Source organism: Podarcis muralis, chromosome 10 (assembly GCF_964188315.1).
Source record: "Podarcis muralis chromosome 10, rPodMur119.hap1.1, whole genome shotgun sequence".
NCBI lineage: Eukaryota > Metazoa > Chordata > Lepidosauria > Squamata > Lacertidae > Podarcis > Podarcis muralis.
The window spans coordinates 25,018,231-25,044,859 of NC_135664.1; the positions used below are offsets into that span (position 1 = coordinate 25,018,231).

Consider the following 26,629-nt stretch of genomic DNA (forward strand, 5'->3'; position numbering starts at 1 on the left):
AAATTAGCCTCAACATGAATATTTCACTCTATTATCTCCCGTATTCGCTTTAAACAAGAGATTTGATCTGAATGGAGGAAGCTGAAATCCTGTTCTGCTAATCAGACTCTAAACATCACGACATAGTATACATAAGGGGCTAGGTTGTCTCCTGTTTACAGCTGTAAAACAGCAGGCATAAAAGTTGCTTGATTGGAGATGTTCCGCTGAAAAAGCATCTATACCAATAAACATGACAGCATGTTTCTAACAGCTAAACTAATTCTGTATCTAGCGCTATAGCTGCAATCCTAAAAGGTTTCTCAAAAGCAAGCCTAACTGAATGCAGATCGACTCAGTAAATGTGCATTGTCTTGCAATAATAATAATAATAATAATAATAATAATAATTTATTTTATTTATATCCTGCACTCCCCAGCCGAAGCCGGGCTCACAGCGGCTAAAAACAGTAAAATAATACAGCATTCTAAAATCAATTCATTATAAAATCAGTTCAGTTCAAATTGATGGCAACCATTGGTCTAGAGTTCTGTGAAGAATTACCAAAGGAGGGGGTCAGGCTAAAATATAGCCTAAGAACATAGGATTAGTTTTTAATTTATTTTTTAAGCTTCTCACTCAGAGTGGGTCTATTGCAGCCTGTCAAAGTTACCAAATCACCTTTTGCTTTGCGAGGAAAGTGCGTATTCAGAAAGATGCTTCACTTAATTATCAAGGTTCTCCATTATTTATCTCCTCACAAAGAAGTTGATTTAACACACTCGTCCGTTTCAGAGCCTCTATGTTAGAAATATCCTCGCTGATGACAGGCACATCCTCTTCCTGTTTCCCAGCTGTCAAGTCATCCTCGCTGTCCGAGAGCGTACAGAGAAGGGTATCGTTTTCATAGGTAGGAAAATAATACCTGGAAAGAACAGTGAAGAACAACGTCATACCTTGTCACTGAAAAGTCCCCTTTACAAACATGCTTTTAACTTGCGACATTGGTCCTGCTTCCACACGGCATTACCTTACTGTTTGCATATCCCAGCTGACAAAGCCTAGTGTGGGGTATGCATATGAATATTGCAACCATGTAGGCGGGTGCCAATCGCATGGGAAAGAGAGACAATTTGAGACCTCCCACACGAGTGCAATATTTGAACATGTTTCCTAATTCTGCTCCCCACACTGCTGGGGAAGCAGCCCCAATATTTGGATGGGCAAGCATATATGCACAGTATGTTTTCTTCCACATAAATCAAAACATTTAGTTATTAGAAATCTTAACAGGAGTTTATGGGCTGTTTAAGGTAATAATACTGTATATTATTTCTAAACATCCATGCTGTATTTGATTTATTCCGCTTGGAGTAATGTTCTGGTTCCATCCAACTCACTGCACTGTGAGTTCTGGGTGCAGGGCAGGAGTTGGGTGCATTACTCACAGCCAAAGTGAAAATGTAAATTTGTGGTTGAGGACAGCTCACTTTCTTTCTTTCTTTTTAAATAATTTGTTATTAATTTTTACATATTAATTATCATTCATACAGAAAAACTTTACTTCTTATACAATCTTTTTGGACTTCCATCAGCCCCTCTGATGACCCTCCGTTCTTATCACTTATTCTGCATTTCTTAGATTCCTATTGCCTTTAATTATCTTAACTAACAGTCCCCCTCATTACTATTTTTTGCAATATTTCAAATAGTCCATCTTACAAAACTTCTTGCAAACCTACAAGCGTAATCTGATCATTACAATTACATTCTAAATAGTCCGTAGATTTATACCAATCTTCTGTGAATCTCTGGTCCCACAGATTTCGAATTCTTCCTGTTAATTTATCTAATTCTGCATAGTCCATCAGTTTCATCCTCCATTCTGAGGACAGCTCACTTTCTAACTTTATCCATAACCTGGTAAAAGTCATGCACTCACCAACAGGCATATTGCATTCCTTGTATTATATCACTTGGGTAATACCCATGTTTCAGCCAAGCAAAGCGGGCATTGCAGTCTGTTCTATCGCCCTTTTACTCTTAAGGTATGTGGCTATCAGATACTACAAATAAAACTTATTAAGTCTTCGGAAAAGACCCATATGGTACAGCAAGGGCAGAGAATGTGGAATCCAGGTCTCATTTACAAGACACTAAGCTGGTTCTCATGAAACAGTATGTCAAACTATGACTTACTGAGACTTTGCAGGCTCCAGGAGAGGAGCTCCCAGATACTTTGCTCCCCAGTACTTTTTACTGATGTGTTGAGCTTAGCCAAGGTTTGGCTTAATGTGTTTATGGTTAAGCTGTCTCTGCACTAATTACAACCTGTAACCAAGGTTTGCTCTTGGCTACAGATCATGCTTAGTGATGGTTAGTAACCACAAGTCTGGGTTCAAAGGACACACTACTAAGCCAAAGCTTATTTTTCTTAGGGCAGTAAAAAAGATATGGGGTGCAGCAAAGTGGCTGTGAGTTCCTTTCTGGTGGGTGGGTGGGGGGCTGCACATTCACATGGACTCTGTAAGCTAAAGTTTGGCTTACTGTGCCGTGCAAACCAGGTCACTATCATGCACTGAGCACAACACTGGAGAAAAACAAAAACACTCTTACTGTGGCTGATCCCACATGGATCTGGCTGGCAGAAGTGTTATATGTCTGGTCTCTTCCATATGATTTATCAACTCCCTTTTCGATTGGAATTTCTCCTGGCAACTGTAGCATCGACACTGATGGACCTCTCTTCTGATGAAGTTCAACAATTTCACTTGCTGATAGAAATTCAAACCTAGCAGAGAACAGTGTTATTTTTTTTAAGGTGCAGGAGGAAAGGGGGACTGGAAGACACAAGCAGTGAAGGTAACCATTTTGACCCATTAAAAAAAAAAAAAATCCAAATTAGGATAATACTTTTATTAAGCCAATCAATATACCACAAAATAGCTAAGAAGCTTTTGAGTTCTTAAGAAGTCTTTAGTGGGCTAGGTGGTAACAAGAATATTGAGGGAGTTAGTGGGAGCAAGGAGAAAACATTTTTTTTGGCTTATGTTCGACCCATGGAGTGTGTGTCTAGTTGTAGTCTTAAGATGGAACAGGGGAAGGAGGTATCTAAATCTTTTCTGCGGTTTCCCCCAATTCTCCAGAGCTGATTTGGGGAGGAAGCACATGTGAGAGGAAGCACAGGCTGCTTTGTTGCACAGGAGTAAATCCTTGCACTAACAGAACAAGAACAATACATACTGTCCTCAATCTGCTTACTACAGTGATTTCTTGAGAACCACTGTATGTATCTCATGCTACCCTTTTACATTCAGAAAAGGTCAGAACCGTCAAAACTGAAACATTTGGGAGTGACATAGGTTGACTTCTGGTCCTGCACTTCTAAGAAGACACATTTCCAGCAGCGGTAGAGGTCTCCGATACAGTATATGCTTTTTACTCACCATGCTCAGCCTTAATGTTTAGCAGGTCGAATCCATGAGCCTCCTGGAATTTGGGAAGAGGAAAAAAGGGCTTCTAATTGTGAATAATTAAGAATTTTTCAAATTGAAAACACCTGAAGTTTATGAAGAACAGGCACACCTTAGCAAGTTTGCTTTGATTACAGGCTATGGACTACTGCTGTATGATTGCTGAAAATTCTTCATGCTACTATTGTTAGGACCTTACAAGCAGCATCACAGGAAATCAAACTACTGTTCCACCTAGCAGAGGGCTATTTTACTCTGCATGGTATTTGCCAAGCTTGCTCCTTGGAATTTGTTAACTGTGAACACCAGGGATTGAAACTCAGGCTTTCAGTACTCAGCATGCATATTCTATTAAGATAGACCTATTAAGAGAGACCTAAGTAGGATATAGGTCTCTCAAGTGGATTATTGAAATGCTAACCTTTACAAGTGGGGTCCTGCAACAAAATGCTGCAGTGTGCCATGCTTCTGTTCAGGGTACAAGTGACTCTAAGCTACACCCACCCACCCCGCCAGCCAGTATTCTGTGCCCATTGAGCTTCTTCAGTCCCCACTGGGTTGTTTCTCATTTTCTTCTCCATTTTGTGTTTTATCAGAGAAGCCTGGACAAATTGTACCCAGTCCCAGCTGCATTAAAATCTTTTATTTATTTACTACACCTGCCAATAATAACATAGCATGAGTACAAGAAGACTCCAATCAGTATGATGATTCTAATCTTTCCTTATTATAAATGCAAAGTTTTAAACTCTGCTAAAAGGTGGCCAAAACATTCTCTCTGCTGAAATTAATAAAGTACAGAGCAGCCTTCTCCAATATGGGGTTTTCAGATATTTTGGACTGCAACTCCCACCAGCCCTGGTGGGCATAGATAATGTTAAGAAGAAGAGTTTGGATTTGATATCCCGCTTTATCACTACCCTAAGGAGTCTCAAAGCGGCTAACATTCTCCTTTCCCTTCCTCTCCCACAACAAACACTCTGTGAGGTGAGTGGGGCTGAGAGACTTCAGAGAAGTGTGACTAGCCCAAGGTCACCCAGCAGCTGCATGTGGAGGAGCGGAGACGCGAACCCAGTTCCCCAGATTGCAAGACTATCACTCTTAACCACTACACCACACTGATTAAGGAATCATGGAAGTTGTAGTCCAAAGTGTCTGGAAGGCACCATGTTGTGGAACAATGACATAAAACAGTTGGGGTTTTTTGAACTAGAACAGGGCACCTGAACGCTATCAAATTATATCCTCCCCCTTTTCCAAAGCAAGATCTAATACAGAAAGTAGAACAAGCCTCTTACCTCCATGTGAGAATAGAGCTTTTCTGTAGTGTCAGCTTGCTTTTCACAGAAAAGGCACACTGCACAAACGGGATGTTCTTCCCAGCCGGACCAGTCTCTGCAACAACAAAAAAAGAAAAAGGGAAAGGAAAGGGGGAAAAAAAGCAGTGCAAAAAGCCAGTTGAAGTTGGTGATTTGCAAAGGTTTCTGAAAGATATGGAGATGCTACAGACATGGGGCCCAATTCTGCTTCAACTTATCTAACATGAAAGTAAACGGGAATCAACTTCACAGACTGTCAGGCAGTTATGTCAATGCAAAGTACAGTGGTACCTCGGGTTACATACGCGTCAGGTTACAGACTCCGCTAACCCAGAAATATTACCTCGGGTTAAGAACTTTGCTTCAGGATGAAAACAGAAATTGCGCGGTGGCAGCGTGGCAGGCCCCATTAGCTAAAGTGGTGCTTCAGATTAAGAACAGTTTCAGGTTAAGAACGGACCTCCGGAACGAATTCAGTTCTTAACCCGAGGTACCACTCTACTGCAGAAGGGTAGGGGTGTGTTTACTTGTAAGGAACAAATGCAAGGTAAAGCAATACTTCATTTCCACAGAGGATGGTTTGCTTCCAGTGTGCAGTTGGACAATGCCATCTCTATAGTAATCAAAACCATTAGCTAGTGGCCATGCTCCGAAATAACAGCTAGAAAAGGAATTGTATTTTATTCCCAATGGCTCAGTTTCACCTCCTCTTAACCCCCATTTCCTCTCCAACCCCTAACCCTAAATTTCTGAGAACTTTAAATGAAGGAATAAAAAACGGCTGCAGAATTTTGTAGTGCACTGGGGCCTAGCTTTTCTGTGCTATCTCCCCTAGGGCACTTGCCCCTTTGCTTTGTTTTCTGACTCTCGTGGGGGTTATGAGAGAATTGGGGAAATATGGTGGGCCCTGCTTCTTTAGAAGGGTAGTCCATACAGTTTATTGCTATGCCCTAACTAGAAAGGATATACAGTGGTACCTTGCAAGACGAAATTAATCCGTTCCGCGAGTCTCTTCGTCTTGCGGTTTTCTCGTCTTGCGAAGCACGGCTATTAGCGGTTTAGCGGCTATTAACGGCTTAGCGGCTATTAACGGCTTAGCGGCTTTAAGAAAAAGGAAACAAACTCGCAAGAACTCGCAAGACGTTTCGTCTTGCGAAGCAAGCCCATAGAGAAATTCGTCTTGCGGGACGACTCAAAAAACGGAAAACCCTTTCGTCTAGCGAGTTTTTCGTCTTGCGAGGCATTCGTCTTAGAATCATAGAATCATAGAGTTGGAAGAGACCACAAGGGCCATCGAGTCCAACCCCCTGCCAAGCAGGAAACACCATCAGAGCACTCCTGACATATGGTTGTCAAGCCTCTGCTTAAAGACCTCCAAAGAAGGAGACTCCACCACACTCCTTGGCAGCAAATTCCACTGTCGAACAGCTCTTACTGTCAGGAAGTTCTTCCTAACAGTAAGAGCTGTCTTGCGGGGCACCACTGTACATTAAAACGCAAAATTATTATAAGTGGGGTGGGAATAGATAGCATGTTGAACTGTGTCTTCTATGGCTCTGGAGCTCCTCGTGGTTGCTATAAAACACTAAAAAACGCTGGAAATCCTATTCATCAACATTCTCGGCCATACCTACATTGTCCCTGAATGCCACTTTTTTTACAACATAATGTTGCCAAGCCCGCAGAACAGATTTCCCACCACTCTAAACTTTAAATACAACTCTTACTCTTCCTGGTTGTCCAACAATTCTCTGTCATCTTCGGACTGAACCTCTTCCCAGGTCTTGCCAAATTCCTGGAGGGGAAAGAAAAACGCACAGAGCAAACATGAATCCATTATACTTCAGCAACAGTCAATGCTCCAAGTCTTAGTCTTAGACAGTGGATGTAAATAATTCAAAATGAGGCCACTCAAGGTCATTTACAGCTAAAATAAAAACAGCTTAAAACACAGAAAAGAAAGCAATAATTAAAAAACAAACATTAATAGAACTAATATGTATATATGTATCTATATGTATACCAGACCTATTAAAATATACAGATCATCACACCACTCCTCTCCTTAAAAATAGTCAGTTCCCAAAACCAGTCGGAATACGTTTTCACCTACACGTCTTACATTTTTACATTTCCAGTAAAGCACTTCCCTCCTTGTAATAGCTTGTTAGAGTTAAGATACTGTTGTTTTACTGTGGGAGAATGTATTGTATGTATGTATGTATGTATGTATGTATGTATGTATATATTTTTATTGTTAGCCTGCCACAAAAGCCTAAACTGGCTGGTTTGGTAGTATAAATTATGTTTATTTTGTTTTTTAAAATTGTTACATTTTGTGTAATTTGGCACACCACCTTGAAGGGTCAACTGTCCCCCAAGGAGTAGTGTATATATCAGGTAATAAATAAATACAACAAATATTTAACTCAAAAAATATATATCACGAAGATTTCTAGGGCCAAATTGACAGAATTATGTCTGTGCCACCTTTAACATTGTTTGAGCACATAGCCTGACACAAAATCTAATATTGGGCTGGATTATTTTAAAATTCTGACTCTTTGTCAAGATGTGACCCTGGGTAAGTTGGAGTGCCACAGATACGACCCACTTTTATTTTATATCCTTTTCTGGCAATGCATGTTTTTTTTTCTGGGGGTGGGGAAGACAGAAGGGCCATTATGTTTGAAGGAGCTACAACGCTGAGGAGTAAGGGAAAATGTTTGAAATAACAGTAAAGCACCATCTAGCTACTCAAATGCTAAGTGTATTATTAGCTAGATGCTTAGATCAGGAGTAGCCAGGTGGCATTTTCTTTTAAAGGGCTTTCGCCTTATTCACACAACATTGTAGGTCCTTCAGACACAGTGTTAGTTATTCCCACTTCTAGGTATGTTGGCATGTCCTACCCTTGTTCCTTATTAAATAATAGCACAGAAAAGTCATGGAGCCAAGAGATTAAAATGGAGTCTTACAAATCTACAATGACCCTATTGCGATATTTTATAGCAAATGAAAACACACACACAAACACAAAAAGACCAGTCCCATAGCTCCATCAAAGCTGCTACAGCGTGCCAGGTAAACGGCGCACAGACAGACATTTGTTAGAACAGCCTGTAACAAGATGTCAGTACAGATTAGGGAATTTGGATCCTGTAATTAATTCAGAGATGCTACTCTCAAGGGTAAACTCTCCAAGTGCGGCAGCCATATTAATTAACGTTACCAGGATAGTGAGATAACTGCTGGTACCTCACATTAACACTCCTCTCACCACACACACCCTCCATAGTACCATGTGGCCTCCCATGAAAGTGGTCATGTCAAGCAGCTAACTTTTTAATGAAAAGCTAAAAAAGGGGTGAGAAGGGGGTGGTAGAGGAAGAGTTCTCTTCCCTAACCACCTACAGTATAATGGTATCAAGTGGGGACGCGGGTGGCGCTGTGGTCTAAACCACTAAGCTCTTGGGCTTGCCAATCAGAAGGTTGGAGGTTCAAATCCCTGCAATGGGTTAACTTCTGTTGCTCTGTCCCAGCTCCTGCCAACCTAGCAGTTCGAAAGCACACCAGTGCAAGTAGATGAATAGGTACCGCTGCAGCGGGAAGGTAAACGGCGTTTCCGTGCGCTCGGGCTTCAGCCACAGTGTTCCATTGTGTCAGAAGCGGTTTAGTCATGCTAGCCACATCACCCGGAAAGCTGTCTGTGGACAAACGCCGGCCTGAAAGCAAGATGAGCGCCGCAACCCCATAGTCGCCTTTGACTGGACTTAACTGTCCATGGGTCCTTTACCTTTTTTACCTTTTTACCTAATGGTATCAAGTGACCCCAAGTTTAGAATAGACACAAGCTTTAGATTTTTTAGGCTACATCAGGTTTTAAGTAATTTCCAGCTATACCGAAAGCAACGGGGAATTTTACCTCTTTCAACAAGTTCATTGCAGGAGAATTACAGAAGCAAACTGCCTAATGGCTTGGGCTTGCTCTTCACTACTGGAATTAAAAGTCTTTACAGTGGTACCTCGGGTTACATATGCTTCAGGTTACAGACGCTTCAGGTTACAGACTCCGCTAACCCAGAAATAGCACCTCGGGTTAAGAACTTTGCTTCAGGATGAGAACAGAAATCGTGCTCCGGATGGCAGCGGGAGGCCCCATTAGCTAAAGTGGTGCTTCAGGTTAAGAACAGTTTCAGGTTAAAAACGGACCTCCAGAACGAATTATGTTCTTAACCCGAGGTACCACTGTATTAACAGGACCATTTCATTATCTGCATAGGCACACAGGCACTCATGTAGCATGGCAGAAGGGTGAGCCCAAGGGCTAGGCAATCCCCTCCTTCCCCCATGCTCATTTACCTCTTCTTATTCCATGTGGTTGGTGGGGTTACACAGGCCTCAGACTTGCTCTGTGTCCTGGCATATTACAAACACACCTAAACTTTGTGAATAGCCCCTCAGAAAGGCTTAAAGCAAGCCAGGCCAGTTAAACTTGTAAATTGCCCTGTGGTCTTTCAATGAATGGCAAAATATAAATTTAATGAACAACAACAACAACAATAAACTGTGACACAGAAAACTACTTTAGAGTAACTAGCACACAGGATCTCCTAGCCATAAGGCACAAATAATCCCATTAAGTGAAATTCTAGTACACAGGCAATACTAGAAAAATTATTACTGCTATTACAGTAACTCTTGAGTTTTATACAATATTTACTGCCCAATAAAAACACTCTTATAAGGCAATAGCATTACATTTCTGTCTTCTTAGAAAAATCAAACATGGTTTTGAAGAGCTGGTTCATGACCTCCAAATGCTTCAGGGTGTGCAATAATGAACGAGAGAGGCTACACATCTGTCATTTCAATTATGTCAGTCCACATTCAGTTAAAGAGAAAGGGAAAGCTTTAATAGTGGCTGGGAAACTAATTCAGCCTTAGTGAAATGCCAGTGAGATACCGGATATCAGAATGTTAGCACTGCAGTATAACACCTCCAATGCCTTGGGACCAAAGAACTTAAAAAGCATTCCTCAGTATCGACCATCCTGGGCCCTACGATCAGTAGAGGAGGCCTTGTTGGTGTTGACCTGTCTCCCCCTCATTATTAACATTTGGGGGGTGGATATAAAAACATGCCCATTCACCTTGGCTGAAAGAGGCATTTCCGTTTCCTGGTCACAATGAAGTGCTCGTTTTGTCATTTGGTCTTGCAGAACATGGCCAAAGAACAAGCAAGAGCAACAGTTACCTCACCCACTCCACATTTTACCAGTTTCTCCAAAAGAATATCATGAAAGACTTGGTCAAAAACCTTACAGAAATCAAGATATACTATGTGGCAGCATTTCCCTGATCTACCAAGCTTTTAACTCTACAAGAGAGAGAGAGAGAGAGAGAGAGAGAGAGAGAGAGATTTGTCTGGCATGACTTATTTTTGAGAAACCCATGCTGGGTTTTAGTAATTACAGCATCCTTTTTCAAGTGCTCACAGGCTGACTGTTTAATTATCTGTTCTAGCACCTTTCCTGGTATCGCTGTCAAGCTCCCCAGCCGGCAAAGCACTTGCATCTCATTGATTTAAAACTGGTGAGACTTAAACCTGATTAAGTTTGATGGCATCACGCATACAATTTGCAAATCAGGCTGCAATTTCAGACATTCTTACTAGGCAGGAAGTCCCAGTGAACTAAAAAAATGAGTTGACATATAGAGGATTGCACTGTCAGTCAAATAAGAGTTGCATATACAGTGGATGCTCAGGTTACGAACGTGATGCGCGCGGGAGGCACGTTCACAACCCGCAGCGTTCGCAACATGCAGCGCCATGTCTGCACACGCACAGGATGTGATTCGGTGCTTCTGCGCATGCGCAAAGCGCGATCTAGTACTTCTGCACATGCGCCGAAACCCGGAAGTAACCCATTCCAGTACTTCCGGGTTCGGCGCGGTGCGCAACCTGAAAACGTGCAACCTGAAGTGTCTGTAACCTGAGGTATGATTGTACATCAACTTACCAGATAATTAATGATATAAAATTTGTCGTATTCTCTGTTTTTGGCATTGATTCTGCGGTGCTGCTTCTTTCGCATGTGATCCTTGAGTGTGTTCTTATCTCGAAAGGTTTTTTCGCAGTACAAACACTGCAAGCTAAGATTAAAAATAAATAAATAAAATTACAAACTGGTGCAAGGGCATTGCTGTAAGGAACCAGCCACTTACTTCAAGTAACTATGATGACAGTAGCTTACTTTGAGAAAGCGTGGTTAGATAAATTTAAAGAGAGAAAGACCCCCCCCCCCCCGATTCAGGCAGCTCATGGTTTTCAGGAGCATATGCTGAATTAGAAGGCTTAAGGCATGTGTTAACGCTCTGTTTCAGCAGCTGTTTCGATGCAAACTGCTTCATAATCTTGGAGCGCCCTGCAAGAGCTGGCATAGCTCAGCTGGCAGAGCATGAGACTCAATCTCAGGGTCGAGGGTTCGAGCCCCACCTCGGACAAAAAAATAGCTTCTTTGCAGAAGGTTGGATTAGAAGACTCATGTAACAACAATTCTGTGATTCTATGATTACTTGAAGGCACAATGGGAGTGCACTTTCAAAAGACAAACATCGCCCAATGTCAGTTGATTGACAGGTAGGTGACCCCACCCATTTTTAAAATTTGTCCCTGGAGGGGGAGAGCAGATATAGAATTGGCTCACCAGGGAAAAAACACATTAATCCCTTGTGTTAAAGGAACCACCACTGCCAACTGATGTAGTGTAAATATGCAAAATTAATCATTTTGGGGGGAATTATTGGTGGTTTGGCTTTGTAGAATTTATATGACTGCTGATTTTTTGGTATTACTGAGCTTTTTTTTTTTTTTACATGTTTACAATAACTTTTATAAATTTTCTGTATTGTATCCTCGTACAGTATTTGACACTGGAATAAACAAGTTCTGCAGCCATGGAGGCAAAGAATATAAAAAAATCAGACAACTAAATTAATGCAATAACAAAAAAATTTTTCCCCCAAAGTATAAACCACTGCAAGCACAACAGGCAAAGCTCACTGAGCTTTAGCTGTTGGCATCATTTGGTACTGGATGAAAATGCCCTTCAACACAGAAAAAATGGATTGACTTAATACAGCAATAATAATAATAATAATAATAATAAATTTTATTTATATCCCGCCCTCCCCAGCCGAAGCCGGGCTCAGGGCGGCTAACAACACCAAATAGTGCGACATTATAAAAACATTATAAAAATTAATTAAAATCAAGATTGATGGCAGCCATAAAGTTTTGTAAAGCAAGAATATTATTTTAAAGATTGCTTATTGCAAGAGGGTTACAGTGTGGAACAACCTTAGTAAGTCATGCTTCAGATAGCTTTGGGCAGAGTGACTCTGCTTGGCATTAATATAATGCTGATTGATCAGATTCCCATATATCTCATTCTGCTGCCTGAGCAAGAATCACAAGGACCCTTTGCGCGGCTGCATGATTCACAGATCAATGTAACTGAACTGATTTGAAGAACATTTTAACATGTTAGCATATTGCATTGGTAAGTAAAAATACTGCCCTCTCTCCAACCATCACACAAACAAACACACATATCTCCTGCCTTCAGGTGCCCAGATTGATCAGGGATTGCATTTAGAGACCATCTCCAACTTTTACTGTTAATTCATCCATAGAACTATGAAACAATATTACTTAGTCAATTCCCAGGCTCCCTTTTATAAGCTCTTAAAAATCCATTTTCTACAAACTGAGTCAGTTGAGAATACTCAAGGACCTATGCATCAAGCTCTTTTTTTCATAAACACAATTCAGAGATATCTGAACTGCTCCTTACTATTGATTTAATTCCAAACTTTATATATATATATAAAGCAAGATGTCAACTTGCTTCTTGCATATATATATATATATATATATATATATATATATGCAAGAAGCAAGTTGACATCCTCCCCACCTCCTTTCCAATAGTGACTGTGGATGTACAACGGGTTGTTTTTATTTAGTGGATTTTCTGTGGTAAGGGGAAATTCAGATTATTGTTAAGGAAAGTATAGTTTTGGATAAGCATTTTGATGAAGACAAAACCTTTTTTGTAAAAAACTGTGGTGGTTCCACAATGAACGCACATCTGGAAGCATCCTAAATCTTTGTACAGTGGTACCTCGGGTTACATACGCTTCAGGTTATAGACTCCGCTAACCCAGAAATAGTACCTTGGGTTAAGAACTTTGCTTCAGGATGAGAACAGAAATCGTGCTCCGGCGGCGCGGCAGAAGCAGGAGGCCCCATTAGCTAAAGTGGTGCTTCAGGTTAAGAACAGTTTCAGGTTAAGAACAGACCTCCGGAACGAATTAAGTACTTAACCCGAGATACCACTGTATAAGTGACACTACTGCTCTTTCCAATCCTGATATACAAAAGCTATGGGACCTGGGCTCAAAGAGGAATGGTTTAGGTGAAGATAATGATGTGAAGAACCCCCAAAACAATATACAGAGTCTCTCGTGTCCACTAACTTATTTGTTACAATTATCATATCCAGTTTTTCCGTAAACTCGGCTACTTAGCGTACCTGTCTAGTTTCTTCTGTAGAAGTTCCAAAAACTCCTCACAGTGTACAATGTTATCTGGCAGCCCAACATTGAATGCATGATCATTTGCCATGTGATTGAGAAGGTCTGATCTACAAAGGAAGAATTCAAGCAGAGCATTAGTTCCTTTAACATACTTTCACGGCAGCTTCAAAACATGGCTCTTTGGGTTGGTGGGTTGTGGGGGGAAGAAAGAGGCTGGTGCTATGGTTTAAGGAGCATCACTAAAAATAAATGTCCTTTCTCCCCTTTGTAAGTGTGCCTCTTTTCCCTGCAGAGGCCAACATGGAGTGAGGAAGAAAGCCCTAAGAGTCTTTCTGAAGCGGCTCTCTGTACTCGGAACACTTAAAATAGTATAAAACCGCAACTAAGTAACTGCACTGTTTCTTTTTTTGCGGCTAGACAAATTATTTCCACTTAACTGAAGAAAATGTGGATTTCACCCCTATAAAACCAACACTGAATAAGTTACAGCACTGTGTGCAGCTTTCCCAGCAGCGAAAGCAGTTGTGTGTAACTAAATGGGAAAATTTACATCTCAAGATTTATCGCCACCTCACTGCAGCATTTCACAACCTGACCTGCCAGCTTGAAACCAAAAAGAATTGCTAATTTTAACCAATACTCTAATTACTCACCGGGGGCACATTTGAGTAGATTTCAGTAGAAATGGGAGAATATATTAACGCTTTGCAGAAATTGCCAACCTTTTTGTGCCTAGGGGCACCTAGACAAACTGGATAAACTGAACATGGCTCCCCTCCCAACCTATTCTATTGGATACAACAAAATCACCCTTTCAGGCCTAATACCAGGGTTGGGGAAGGGATCTTGCAGACACCCAAGAAGGCTTCTATGGGCATGTGCCTGTCAGTCCACCTTGGGGCCTCCTGAATGGTAGCAACACAAGACAAACCCACACACCTTTTTTTAAAAAAGGAAAGAACCTTGGCATGCAAAACAAGTACATAAATCAAATTCATTGTTTAGAACCAGGCAGGTGATGAGAAAGAGCCAATGCAAAGCTAGAAGAGGAGAATATTCCCACCACGAAAATGTGTGATGGGCTTGGTTTGCACACGGTTAACTATGTTTTAAAGATGAATATGCAGCATGCTGGTGTCTAGGGTGAAAACCATGGGCAAAAAATCTTGGTTACGGATTGTGGTTTATTTTGAGAGGCAAGCCACAAACCCAGGTTCAGACATAATACCAAGTCAAACCATGGCAATGTGTTCGAGATTTTAGCTCAGTATACTGAACAACACCTTGACAGTATAGTTAAACCTAACTGTGGTTTAAAGCGATGTGCAAAGCGGGCCACTGAGATCCACTAATTCACAGATCCACTAATTCATACACAACAATTCTGGTCCAACAACCATGGTATGTCAGACCGAAAGTGAGCCGTGTGCCCGTGTCAACTAATGGCATAGTCAACTAGAATGCCAGTCAACTAATGACTTTGATTCAGGACAGACAAAACAAAAGAATTATTTACGCTTCTTCTTTTATGGATTTCATTGCACATGATGTGATGATGGCCAATGGCTTGCAAGACTTCGAAAGGGGATGAAGTCATGGACAATAGATCTATCAATAGCCATTAGTCATGATGGCTAAATCCTTGTTCCAAAGCATTGTGCCTCCCCCAAGTTGCTCGACTCCAAAACCCATCAGCCCCAGTCAGCATGGCCAATCATCAGGGATGAGAGTGGCTGTGGCCTTCCATATGTGGCTGGACTACAAAATCTCCATCACTGCGTTAGCTAGTTGATGGGCATGTGTGAAATGGGATGTTGGACTGTATGGACCCTTTGGTCTTTCCACCAGCACTTTTCTTACACAGGGCAATTCTAACATTTTGCCAGCTTTATAATGCTGTTATAGCCACATCAGTACCAAAGCCTTATAGTGACATTTCCATTTCCCCCATTTGCATAGGATTGGGATGTTCACGAGGATGAAAACGCGTAATCAAACGTTCATCGCTAACCTGTTACCAGAAAACTCTCTATCACAGAACATGCATGCACCGTGAAAGTCGGTGTCATTTCTCTCTCTCTGCTGTTGCTCCAGATTCTCTCTCTGTTGAACAGGAAGAAATACAACACATGCAATCACATTAGTTTTTGAAAATAGCTTCATTGCAAATTATTCCTAGCAGTTTTCCATTGTCTCTCATTATCAGCTAATGAGCAACACAGGCACTTGATTCATTTGAAAACATGGTTTTCTCGCCGACGATTAGGTTCAAATGTTCACACAGCATGAAGGAAGAGTAACAGGCAAAACAGGAAGACCTGAAGGCTGGTTTAATCCAGTGCACTTCAAATGAAAACTGGAGAAAATGTATTTGCACCTCCCAAAATGAGAATTCGGATGACACAAGGATTGATGGACTCAATCTGCGTAACGAAAAGATTTTAGCCTCGATAAATCAATATGATCATCAATGGCTCCTTGATGTATAGGTGCACCCAGGTGAATAAAAGGAGCAATTTTGTTTTTTTTTACCTTAAATAATATAGGTTTAAGCCTTAAACCAAAGCAAAACATTTTATCATATATTCCTAACAGGTCTCCCAGAACACTTAAAAAAACCATTTTTGTATCTATTTCTAGGAATTTTCTCCTCCAATTTAAATAAAAGCTGCATTTTACTGCCGAGTGTTCATAGTATGAAGCCGCATATTGCTTCAGGCAAGAGAGCTGAGTTAAGAGAGTCTAGGGGTAGCTTTTCCACGTGAGAGATTGAAGCAAGAAATCATTTATATTTTACACAAGTAACGGAAGACCTAGAGTGAGGAAACTGGAACTTGAAGATACTTAGGTTTCTCCTCACCGCACAGGAGATATAAAGAGCTCGAGATTTAAAATGTTGTAGAACTAAAAACCCTCAGCACATTCTATATCACCGGGAAAAACAGTTGTTTGGTGCCCCAGGGCTATGAAACTAAGCAAGTCATCACTTTTTTTAAAAAAGATCCCTATTTCTTCACCCTCACACCCCATAAGCACCTCAGCAGAGGAACAGGCAGCTTAATAATAATAATAATAGGCCAATGACTAAAGAATTCATAAGCCGTAATCAGCAACACCTAAAGGGCACTGCATTGGCTACCCCTCTATGGTAAGCTTGAGTTGTTCTGGCAATTGGTTTATTTTTGAGGAAATTTGACAACCTGCTAGAACTACTTTGCAGGTTGAGCTTACCTATGCATGCCTGCTTCTTGGCAGCTGCAAAAAGTGGTGGACTCGGTATGTGTGAAAGAACACACACCTCCCATGCAGCTTTCACATCTCCAAAACAACGAGAAGAAAGTTTCACCGCGGAGGTGCCATTTTAGGGCTTGCTTTATGCAAGATCCACAGCAAGGTTTGAAAGGCCTGCTTTTGAACTGTCACTGAACAGTGCCTCCCCTTCAGCTGTTGAGTCATTAAGCGATAAGATGGCAAGAGCCCTAGAAACTCAGAGATATATGCATGTGTGAATCAGTTCAAAGAGAGCAACAGGAGCAGAAGGACCTTTATCTAGCTGCTGCCCCCCCCCACCCTTTCAAGAGGTTCCTATTTATTTTGCTGCTTCTGATGTTGGATAGCTCTGCAAATAAGAAGGCACGGCTGATAAACACATTCAGCTGCCTCTGGGAATGCTCAGCTGGTGGATTTCTACAATTCTTTTGTTGAAGGAAGACCAGAGATTTATTGATAACAGGGTCACTAAGTAGGATTGGGCAGTGCTGCAGAGAGACCAGAATCCCAGGTGAAGGATCTTTACTATTGTAGACAAACATATGAAGAAGAAGAAGAGTTTGGATTTGATATCCCGCTTTATCACTACCCTAAGGAGTCTCAAAGCAGCTAACATTCTCCTTTCCCTTCCTCCCCCACAACAAACACTCTGTGAGGTGAGTGAGGCTGAGAGTCTTCAGAGAAGTGTGACTAGCCCAAGGTCACCCAGCAGCTGCAGGTGGAGGAGCGGGGAAGCAAACCCGGTTCGCCAGATTACGAGACTACCGCTCTTAACCACTACACCACACATGACATATACTTTGCATTCAAAACTGCATCATTGGATTCTTCTGAGTAATTTTCAGCACACCTTTAAACATACCCTCCAACATTTCTCCGATAAAAATAGGGACATCCCATTCCATTATTAACTATTATTATTATACCATGTCCATCTGACTAGGTTGCCCCACACACTCTGGGCAGCTTTCAACATATATAAAAACATAATAAAACATTAAACATTAAAAAAACTTCCCTATACAGGGCTGTCTACAGATGGCTCCGGGGTCGAAAACTCCATACCCTCCAACATTTATCCAATGAAAATAGGGACGTCCTAAAAAAAGTGGGACATTCCGGGATCAAATCAGAAATTGGGATGGCTTCTCTAAATCAGGGACTGTCCCTGGAAAATAGGGACACTTGGAGGATCTGCTTTAAAGAAGTAAGTCCTACTGAGCTTTCTGGAACTGTTACCTGTTGAGGATCAACTTCATTATTACTGAAAGAGGAAACCTGGGAATTAAATTAAATCCTCATTTTTTGTGCAGTTCATTTCCTGCTTCGGGATGGTCACATGCAAGACCACCTTACCAGCCTTTGTTGCTGAAGTTTCTCCCTCAGTGTTCTGTCTTCAGGCAAAGCATCACATAAAAGGAAGTAATTGTCTTGTTCCTCTGTTAAAAGATTACAGATCAAATGTCAGGAGAACACTTAGGTCGATACATTAAGCTTTTTTATGTAATACAGGTTTGAGCTATATTAAGTCATTGAGAGAGGGAGAAAGATGCAAGTGGTAATTCTATCCATTTAAGACAAATGTTCTTTCTAAGGGATCTGTTCAGAAATTTCCTAGTCATGTTGGCAGTTGTGCTTCAGCCAGAAGCAAATCCATGAATATAGAGAAGTCCACCAGGGTATGCCGGTAGATTTTACTGGACAAGGAAATCAGCCCCAGGTCTCGTGTCTGGCTGCATTCAAATGCCACAATAAACCATGGTGTAATAAACACCCCTCCCAATTGCTACTCCATGAAGAAATCTGAAGGTTTCCATTTCATTTTTATTAGCCACAGTTTAGCACTACTTTCAATCCTTACCTGTGATAAATATTAGCTATAGTTTGTTGAAACAAGCCAGCTTCAGAACCCATGGTTTACTGTAACATCCAAATGCAGTCTCTGCATATTTCATACATTAAGGGAATAACTGTACATCAATGCTTCACACTGCCTTGTATGGAAAGCATTCTCCGAAAGAAAAAAGAAAAAATCTGCATTCTGACTTTGTACTCAGAACTGGCTGAACTGGTCTTCTCACCCCAATCTTCCAGGCAGACAGGTTAAGGAACCAGCATCAGTTTAAAATGCCTGAAGCCCTTGTTATGCCTCTTTTTCTTTAGACACTCCATTTCCTAAAGCTGAACTGTATTCTACAACTGCCAAGATTTTTCTCTCCTTTTTAAAAAAAATGAATACCTGATGCTAGGCCAGAAGCAGGGTGCCGAACTGATTGTGTCTCATAGCAGTTATTTAGAGGTTTATAATTTTATTTGAGGGACGCGGGTGGCGCTGTGGGTAAAAGCCTCAGCGCCTAGGGCTTGCCGATCGAAAGGTCGGCGGTTCGAATCCCCGCGGCGGGGTGCGCTCCCGTTGCTCGGTCCCAGCGCCTGCCAACCTAGCAGTTCAAAAGCACCCCAGGGTGCAAGTAGATAAATAGGGACCGCTTACAAAGCGGGAAGGTAAACGGCGTTTCCGTGTGCTGCGCTGGCTCGCCAGATGCAGCTTTGTCACGCTGGCCACGTGACTCGGAAGTGTCTCCGGACAGCGCTGGCCCCCGGCCTCTTAAGTGAGATGGGCGCACAACCCTAGAGTCTGTCAAGACTGGCCCGTATGGGCAGGGGTACTAATTTTATTTGACAGTCACAGCTACGATAGCCACCCTTATAAACCTCTAATCAGTGAAATGGAGCACTTCAGAAATATTATAACTAGTATATCTATAATATTAAGGCAGAGGGCTCCTTCCCTAACATTCGATCATAATCATCCTTCGTTTGGCCCCCAAGTATAGATGATGATGATGATGCATGCAAGATGTACAAAAATCAACACAGGCATTGCCCACAAGCTTATAGTCCAAGATATAATGCTAGACACTCACTCTTTGTATTTTAAAGTGAATCAAATAATCTGTTGAACTCAAGCCCACAAACAAGAGTGCTTCAGCATCTGATACAGTTCTACAAAAAGTGTCCCAACAAAATTGGTGGTCCAATGGCAGATTGTGGGGAATTTTGCAAACCAGGCCTGTGCAGGCTACATTAACAACACACTCACCTAAAGCTGCTTCAGAATTTGTTCTTATCACACAACAGAAGTCTGTAATGGGCTGCTCCAAGAATCTTTTCTTCCAGTACAATGCATATCTTTAAAAAAAAAAAGGGGGGGGGGGAGCAAAAATGCAGGCAGCTATGTTACAAAACATTTCCCAAACTGTTGTTCGTTTCATTACACTCTTAATATGCAATTCTTGTTGCAGCATTTGGATACCGAGCCACTCATTGCTACCAGTCTTTTGTAGAGGTCATTTTTCAAATAAGGCGACATTTCTATTTAGCCAGAACAATCTTCCCAGTACAGATAAGTTGGAAATTGGAAATCCATTACCAGGTAATTTCAAATGTTCAGCTTGTATGAAGAAACCAGACACAATGACTAGTGTTTGATTTTTAAAAAAACGAAAAACATGGCAAGCTTACGGTGCTGAATAAGCTAACTTTTTATACTGATTTTATTTGCCCTAGATTCTTTTCGTCTTATTACTTGGCTTTAAAACTTGATACTTACCAAAACATAAATGGGTGCTTTGTGCGTGCTTGGTCACAAATCTCTAGAAAAATGTATAGTGCATGAATACTGAGACCTGCTTAGTAGTTTAATTATCCAACTTGACAGTAAAATACATTATTCCATCCAAGCAAATATCAAGAAGCTCAGTTAGAGCCAGCTCTGTGCCCTAGTACCATATGGCATTCCCATGAAAGAAGGAAACTTCTGGATTTGAAAACACTAGAGCCATAATTTGGCAAGAAAAACAAACTGTCCTCGTAGGATGGGATGAAATGCAACATAGGCATAGAAAGCTGACAGAGAACTTGAACACAGCAGTGCCAATAGTCCTACATATTGACTATGTATACCGGTACTTTTTAAGAAGCAAATTGCCGCTTCTTAGTATCACATTTCCTGGTTTCTGGCATTGGCTTTCAAGTCTCTGTTACACCCTAACAAAAGTTATTGCTTTCAGCTGTTTTCCTTGCTCATCAATCAAGCAGCTTAATGAACCAAAAGTGTGTGCCTTCAGTTCAATAGTGGACACAGATGTTGAGGGAAGGGTCTAGAGGAGTGGAAGGTAGGGACCGGATCTCAAACAGTTGCTGCCTTCAATTATTTCCAGGTGCAATACAGACACTAATGTTTGCAGGCATAAAAATGTCCATGGAAATAGTTCACTTTACATGATGTAAAGTTGTGAGCATTGATCTGCACGTCCGAGGTTCTCTCAGGAGCCAGAAATTGAACAAGAGCTGTCTGGTTCTGCTGGGTAATCACTAAAGACAAAAGTGGCATGGAGATTTCCCTCTGAGCTGACGCTGTGTTGCTGAGAATCCATCTGAGAAGCTTCACAAATCCCTTTGCCTCAACTGGTGATGCAGTGAGGCTGTGCTGGTCCTCAAACACCACCGAGGCATTTGGGATTGCAGCTGTGTACTCGCAGAGGTGGTGGGGTAAAGCAAATGATCTTTTCTTTGCTCACTTGCTAGCCAGATCCCAGCTTGTTCAGCAAACCATGGCTATAACAAACCATGGCTTAGTGTTGCATCCAAACTACCAATTTCATCTGTGGAGAACCTTTTGCAGCTCTGGACTGGACCCTGGATTCTCCACCCATGGGGGACCATTTTGACAGGTGGGACACATTTTTTTCTCTGTGGTTTGTAGTGTGGTTTGAATTCATGTCACACTGCAAATGAAGGTCCTAGCACTGCTTGAAGTCCATGCGGACCAGTGCCAACTTTAAACCCTATTTTCATCCAATGGAAACTTTGTAGTGCAGCCAAACCCAGCAGGCTTGAAGTCGCCACTGACAAGCAGTGACAGCAAGCCTCACTTGAGAGTCTTCAAGGCCATTCCTGCTTTGCTCACTGGCTGCTGCACCTCTACCCAATGTTGTAAGTGGTCTTGGGGGAATTTGGGACCTGTGCCAGACCTAGTTAGGATCCCAGAGCCCAGAGGCTCCCTAACCTGACCTATGTGCTTGTTCATGACGCCCAGGTATACCTCTCCACTTCAGAGTTCTCTCCTTCCATCCAATCCTGCATGTCTTTACCTGCTTGTCTGATACTGTTGTCATCACCATCTCAGACTCAACATGTCCAAGATGAAGCTGCTTCTCTCCCCACCCCAGCCTTCCCTTTTGATCCTCCCCAGATCTGCCAACAGCATCACCACTCAGACTGACTCCACTTTATCATCAATTCTTCTCTCATTTGTTTGCCACATTCAATCAGTTGCCTTATATATGCAGTACTGAAATGTAATGAACCAGGCCATGGCAACTCACCTGGATGTTGATATGTGGACAGCATTTATTTATAGATCACCTTTCCTGAGTGACCATTCTTTAGTCTCTTGGAAAAATGAAACCATTGAGTCTGACATGGGGACAGATGATCACTGGGTTCCACTCACAAGTAACCTATGCAACTGTGAGCTTATGCATTTCAGTCTTCTTTGAACCATTTACAGTGGAAAAATTGATCCCATTCATTTTTGGTGCACATCAGTCGTCTCAAATCTGGCGTATTGACACATGCATGGTAAAAACTGAGTGCAGAAAAGGTCCTGATCTTTGCCATCTGAAGCCAGACGCACATAGCAGCTTTGCAGATACCAAAGTGGAAAGCAGAGAGCAACAAAAAGAACATATGTACAGACTGGAATGCACGCTATGTGAAATTGCTAAGCAACAGCATTTAGTGTTTTGAATAAGGCTTGTCAATTAGAGAAAACATGTGCACCTTGAAAAGCACATATTGATGAGGGGCAGGTAGATTGGTTTATTTAACATAGGCTGTAGATCAGGAATGGGCAACCTGTGGCCCCAGTCAGCACTGGTATAGGAACTTCTAGAACTTTAGTAGTTAGAATATGTAATTAGCACTGAGGCCAATGTATTCCTAGAAGGGCGTGGTCATCACATGTCAACTGCAACATGTAATACTTTTTAAGGGAAGGAAGTTCAACTGAGTTATCAGGATCTAGAGTTTACCATGGAAAGACAATGAAAAGGACATTTCAGGAGCGGATTTGCCATGCCTTTCTCTCTACCTGTCCATTTTATTGCATGGGTTTCCTCTTCCATAAAGAAAGTGATCTACACTTGTATGAATCAGTTCATAGAGACGGATAGACAAGTTTTGACAGGCTTACAAGAAATAGCAACTAATCTGGAGAACTTAATATAAAGGCCTGAGCTCCAAAACAAAAAAAGGAAGCAGTTTGGTCAATGCAAAGATCTGCCTCCCTTTAGGTTCTCAACTCTCGTTCCAGCTCCCAAAAGGCTGATGCATCTGTTTTTGTGCTATGATCAGGGCTACTTTTGCAGAATGATTTACTCCCCATTTTTGAAGTTTGGGATTCCTTTGTGCACACACATTCACGTTCCAGCCTTGTTTCTACAGCCCCTGGGTCCAGCTCTTTCATCCAAGGCTCAGTTTCTTACATTAATGTCTAGCAAAATTGCCTTTTATTTATATACAAAAATGTATCTATCCTGCTGCATCATAAAACATTGATTAAATGATTATTTAATTTTTATACTGCTTAATATATTAAACATGTATCTAAATGGTGTACAAAAAACAGAAGCAACAACAGACAACTTAAACAAAATATTACAAAAACACAGTTGCATTAATACAAAGTTACTAATATATATAAATCAATATCAATTCATTTTCCTTCAGACACACATACCCTTTCAGCCTCCCTTTCACTGTTTTTTGGGATCTGCCTGTTTTCTTTTGCATAATTGGGAACGTTATCCTATGTTTTGGTTGTCTCAGTATATACCAGTTCTAGTTTCTTGAACATTTTCTGTCCTAGGTTGCTTTATCAAATTTTAAGCAAGAACTACATACCTCCGAAAATCTGCTACTAGCCTGACATCTGCAATGACAAGCTTGTGCTCTATAATCATGTGCTTCAGAAGTTGGTTTTGTTCTGATACAGGAGAATATTCTTCACAGAATATACAAGGCACAGATGGAGAACCTTCTACAGCAGAAATGCCACCTGGACTTTCTGGCAGAGAAAGTGGCTCCAAAATGTAGTCTTCGTGGTCTAAAGAGAAATAATAATAAAAAATTACAAAGATATTATATTAGTCTAGCTCGTTGTCAAAAGCAGTATTTTTTTTTTTAAGTCAGCAAACAGACTTGTGTGCACTCTATAGAATGGAATGAAAAAGAATGGAAAGGTGTTTCTTTATTAAATTTCTATCCTGCCCTTGCTCCCAAACGAGCCAAGGGTGGCAATGAACTTCCTGTATGGCTGGTTTTGCATCAAAGACTTCTTACATATTACTTTCTTACAGTGTTGGGTGCAGAGCTGGGGAGAGAAACCATGTCTGGCAAGCTTGGAGTTTGTAATAAATGTGACATCAGCCCAGGCTGGTATGTAGACCTCATACAGGTAAAATTCCCAGTTCACTTCAATGGAGGTCAAATACAGACCCACAGGGCATACCTAACTGTGTCTACTCAGAAGTAAGTCCTACTAAATTCCATGGGGCTTACTCCAACATAAATGGGGTTAAGCTTGTAGCCTTACTGCAAAGTGCACACAACTATCTGAAAAGCCAGTCTTCTGCAACATCCTAGTGGCAAGAATCATTTCACAGGAAAAACTTACGGTCTGCTTACCCAATGATTTAATGCTAAACCTTTGGCTACAAGTCAAATGTAAAATAAGTTCTACATGGACAGTTTCCGCTGCTCCTGTTAGGAACAGCCAGATCAGGTGTTGCATCTCTAATGTCCCCAAAGATTAACGAGCAAATTTCAAGATAGGATTTGGCCACATACAGCAAAAATACTTCCCCTTTGCAAATGAGAGGCTGCATTCTTGCAAAAGCGCATGTCCTTTTATATTGGTTACTGACACCTCACAGAGCACTACAGAAGGGTCACAGCTTAGTAGCAGAGCTCATGCGACACATTACAAATTCAATCTGTGGCAGGGGTTGACAACCTGTTTGGACTAGAGGGCACATCTCATATTTTGCGAGTGGGCTGGAGGCATCAGTCACCAAATGGCTGCCATGGAAAGGGCATGGCATAACACAAAATTAGAGCAACAACCATTTCTGACAACCATGGGAAGCCAACTACCGTATTTTTCGCTCTATAAGACGCACCAGACCACAAGACGCACCTAGTTTTGGGAGGAGGAAAACAAGAAAAAAACCCTCTGAATCTCAGAAGCCAGAACAGCAAGAGGGATCGCTGCGCAGTGAAAGCAGCAATCCCTCTTGCTGTTCTAGCTTCTGGGATAGCTGCGCAGCCTGCATTCACTCCATAAGACGCACACACATTTCCCTTTACTTTTTAGGAGGGAAAAAGTGAGTCTTATAGAGCAAAAAATACAGTATATCCTGCTGGCCCTGGCTATGGAGATCACACATATGTGCATGCACACTGGTGCTTCTACTGCCTAATAGCAAGGGAGCATTTCAGAAAATATATACAAGGCAGCCACACTGTTCTCATTTCACAGAAATCCCTTAGGTACCTGCACATTTTGCTCCATAACCTTCTTTCTAGGAGAGCTAGAGGCTTGATTTTCCCCCCCAAATGGCACGTCAGAGTCGGGTGCACCTGCCTAGCAGTCCCACTGGATCAGGGCGACCCCTGATCCTCTATGGAATGTCCAGATAGGGGTGAAAAATAATCCTGCCTAAACTTCCCAAAAGCCACTCTCAGAGACTGTAGACAATGCTGAGCTATTTGAACCAAAAGTATGAGTTTGTATGAGACAACTCTTTATGTTCCACTTTGCCCTGGGATCCCAAAGCCAAATGACCAATGGGAGAATGGGGAAAGGGAGGATATATATGCATCTTGCAGCACAGATTGCCGACCTGAAGCTCTTAGCCCAGTTTCTTGAGGCTCTTGGTCGGAGTTCATGTGGGTTACAAGCAGGAGTAAAAGCAAAATGCAGAAAGAGAGGAAGGAATGGCATCAAGGGAGTGTCCCTATTTACCTTTCACTCTGGAATGAGGCCTCCAACCAATTACGGTTTCCCCCCCCTGCCACCCTGAAATGCAGCCCTCAACGGGAAAAGGGTCACACACTCCAGTGTTACAAGGAAATGTGCATACCTGTAGATAAGGATAGAATAGGCTGCTTCTTCCTGACATAACTTGGAAGGTATACTTCCTGCATACTTGTCTCACTAGCATAACCTATGAACAGCAGTCTGGAAGAAGGAAAGTTACTTGCAGTTCAAGCCTAACCATGTTCACTCAGAAGCAAGTCCTGCTGAATTTAATAATAATAATAATAATAATAATAATAATAATAATAATAATAATAATAACAATAATAATAATAATAATAATTTATTATTTGTACCCCGCCCATCTGGCTGGGTTTCCCCAGCCACTCTGGGCGGCTTCCATAGAAACCAAAAATACACTAAAATCACACATTAAAAACTTCCCTGAAGAGGGCTGCCTTAAGATGTCTTCTGAATGTCAGGTAGTTGTTTATCGCTTTGACATCTGATGGGAGGGCGTTCCACAGGGTGGGCGCCACTACCAAGAAGGCCCTCTGCCTGGTTCCCTGTCGCTTTGCTTTTCGCAATTAGGGAACCGCCAGAAGGCCCTCGGCGCTGGATCTCAGCGTCTGGGCAGAACGATGGGGGTGGAGATGCTCCTTCAGGTATACTGGGCCGAGGCCGTTTAGGGCTTTAAAGGTCAACACCATCACTTTGAATTGTGCTCGGAAACGTACTGGGAGCCAATGTAGGTCTTTCAAGACCGGTGTTATGTGGTCTCGGCGGCCGCCCCCGGTCACCAGTCTAGCTGCCGCATTCTGGATTAGTTGTAGTTTCCGGGTCACCTTCAAAGGTAGCCCCACGTAGAGCGCATTGCAGT

At 41.8% G+C, this 26,629-nt stretch overlaps 1 protein-coding gene across 1 annotated transcript in view; it reads right to left on the reverse strand.

The window, feature by feature from the left end:
* Positions 1-377: 377 nt before the first annotated feature.
* ZNF277 (zinc finger protein 277) overlaps positions 378-26,629 on the reverse strand; it is a 41,759-nt gene continuing 15,507 nt past the window's right edge. Inside the window, exons 2-12 of the mRNA XM_028746684.2 lie at positions 23,613-23,814; positions 19,747-19,835; positions 18,003-18,085; positions 15,388-15,479; positions 13,373-13,483; positions 10,796-10,928; positions 6,500-6,567; positions 4,752-4,848; positions 3,427-3,469; positions 2,597-2,771; positions 378-905 (exon numbers count right to left, since the gene is read on the reverse strand). Coding sequence (XP_028602517.2) covers positions 713-905; positions 2,597-2,771; positions 3,427-3,469; positions 4,752-4,848; positions 6,500-6,567; positions 10,796-10,928; positions 13,373-13,483; positions 15,388-15,479; positions 18,003-18,085; positions 19,747-19,835; positions 23,613-23,814 — 1,286 coding nt within the window. The 3' untranslated portion in view covers positions 378-712. The remainder of the gene's footprint in view (positions 906-2,596; positions 2,772-3,426; positions 3,470-4,751; positions 4,849-6,499; positions 6,568-10,795; positions 10,929-13,372; positions 13,484-15,387; positions 15,480-18,002; positions 18,086-19,746; positions 19,836-23,612; positions 23,815-26,629) is intronic.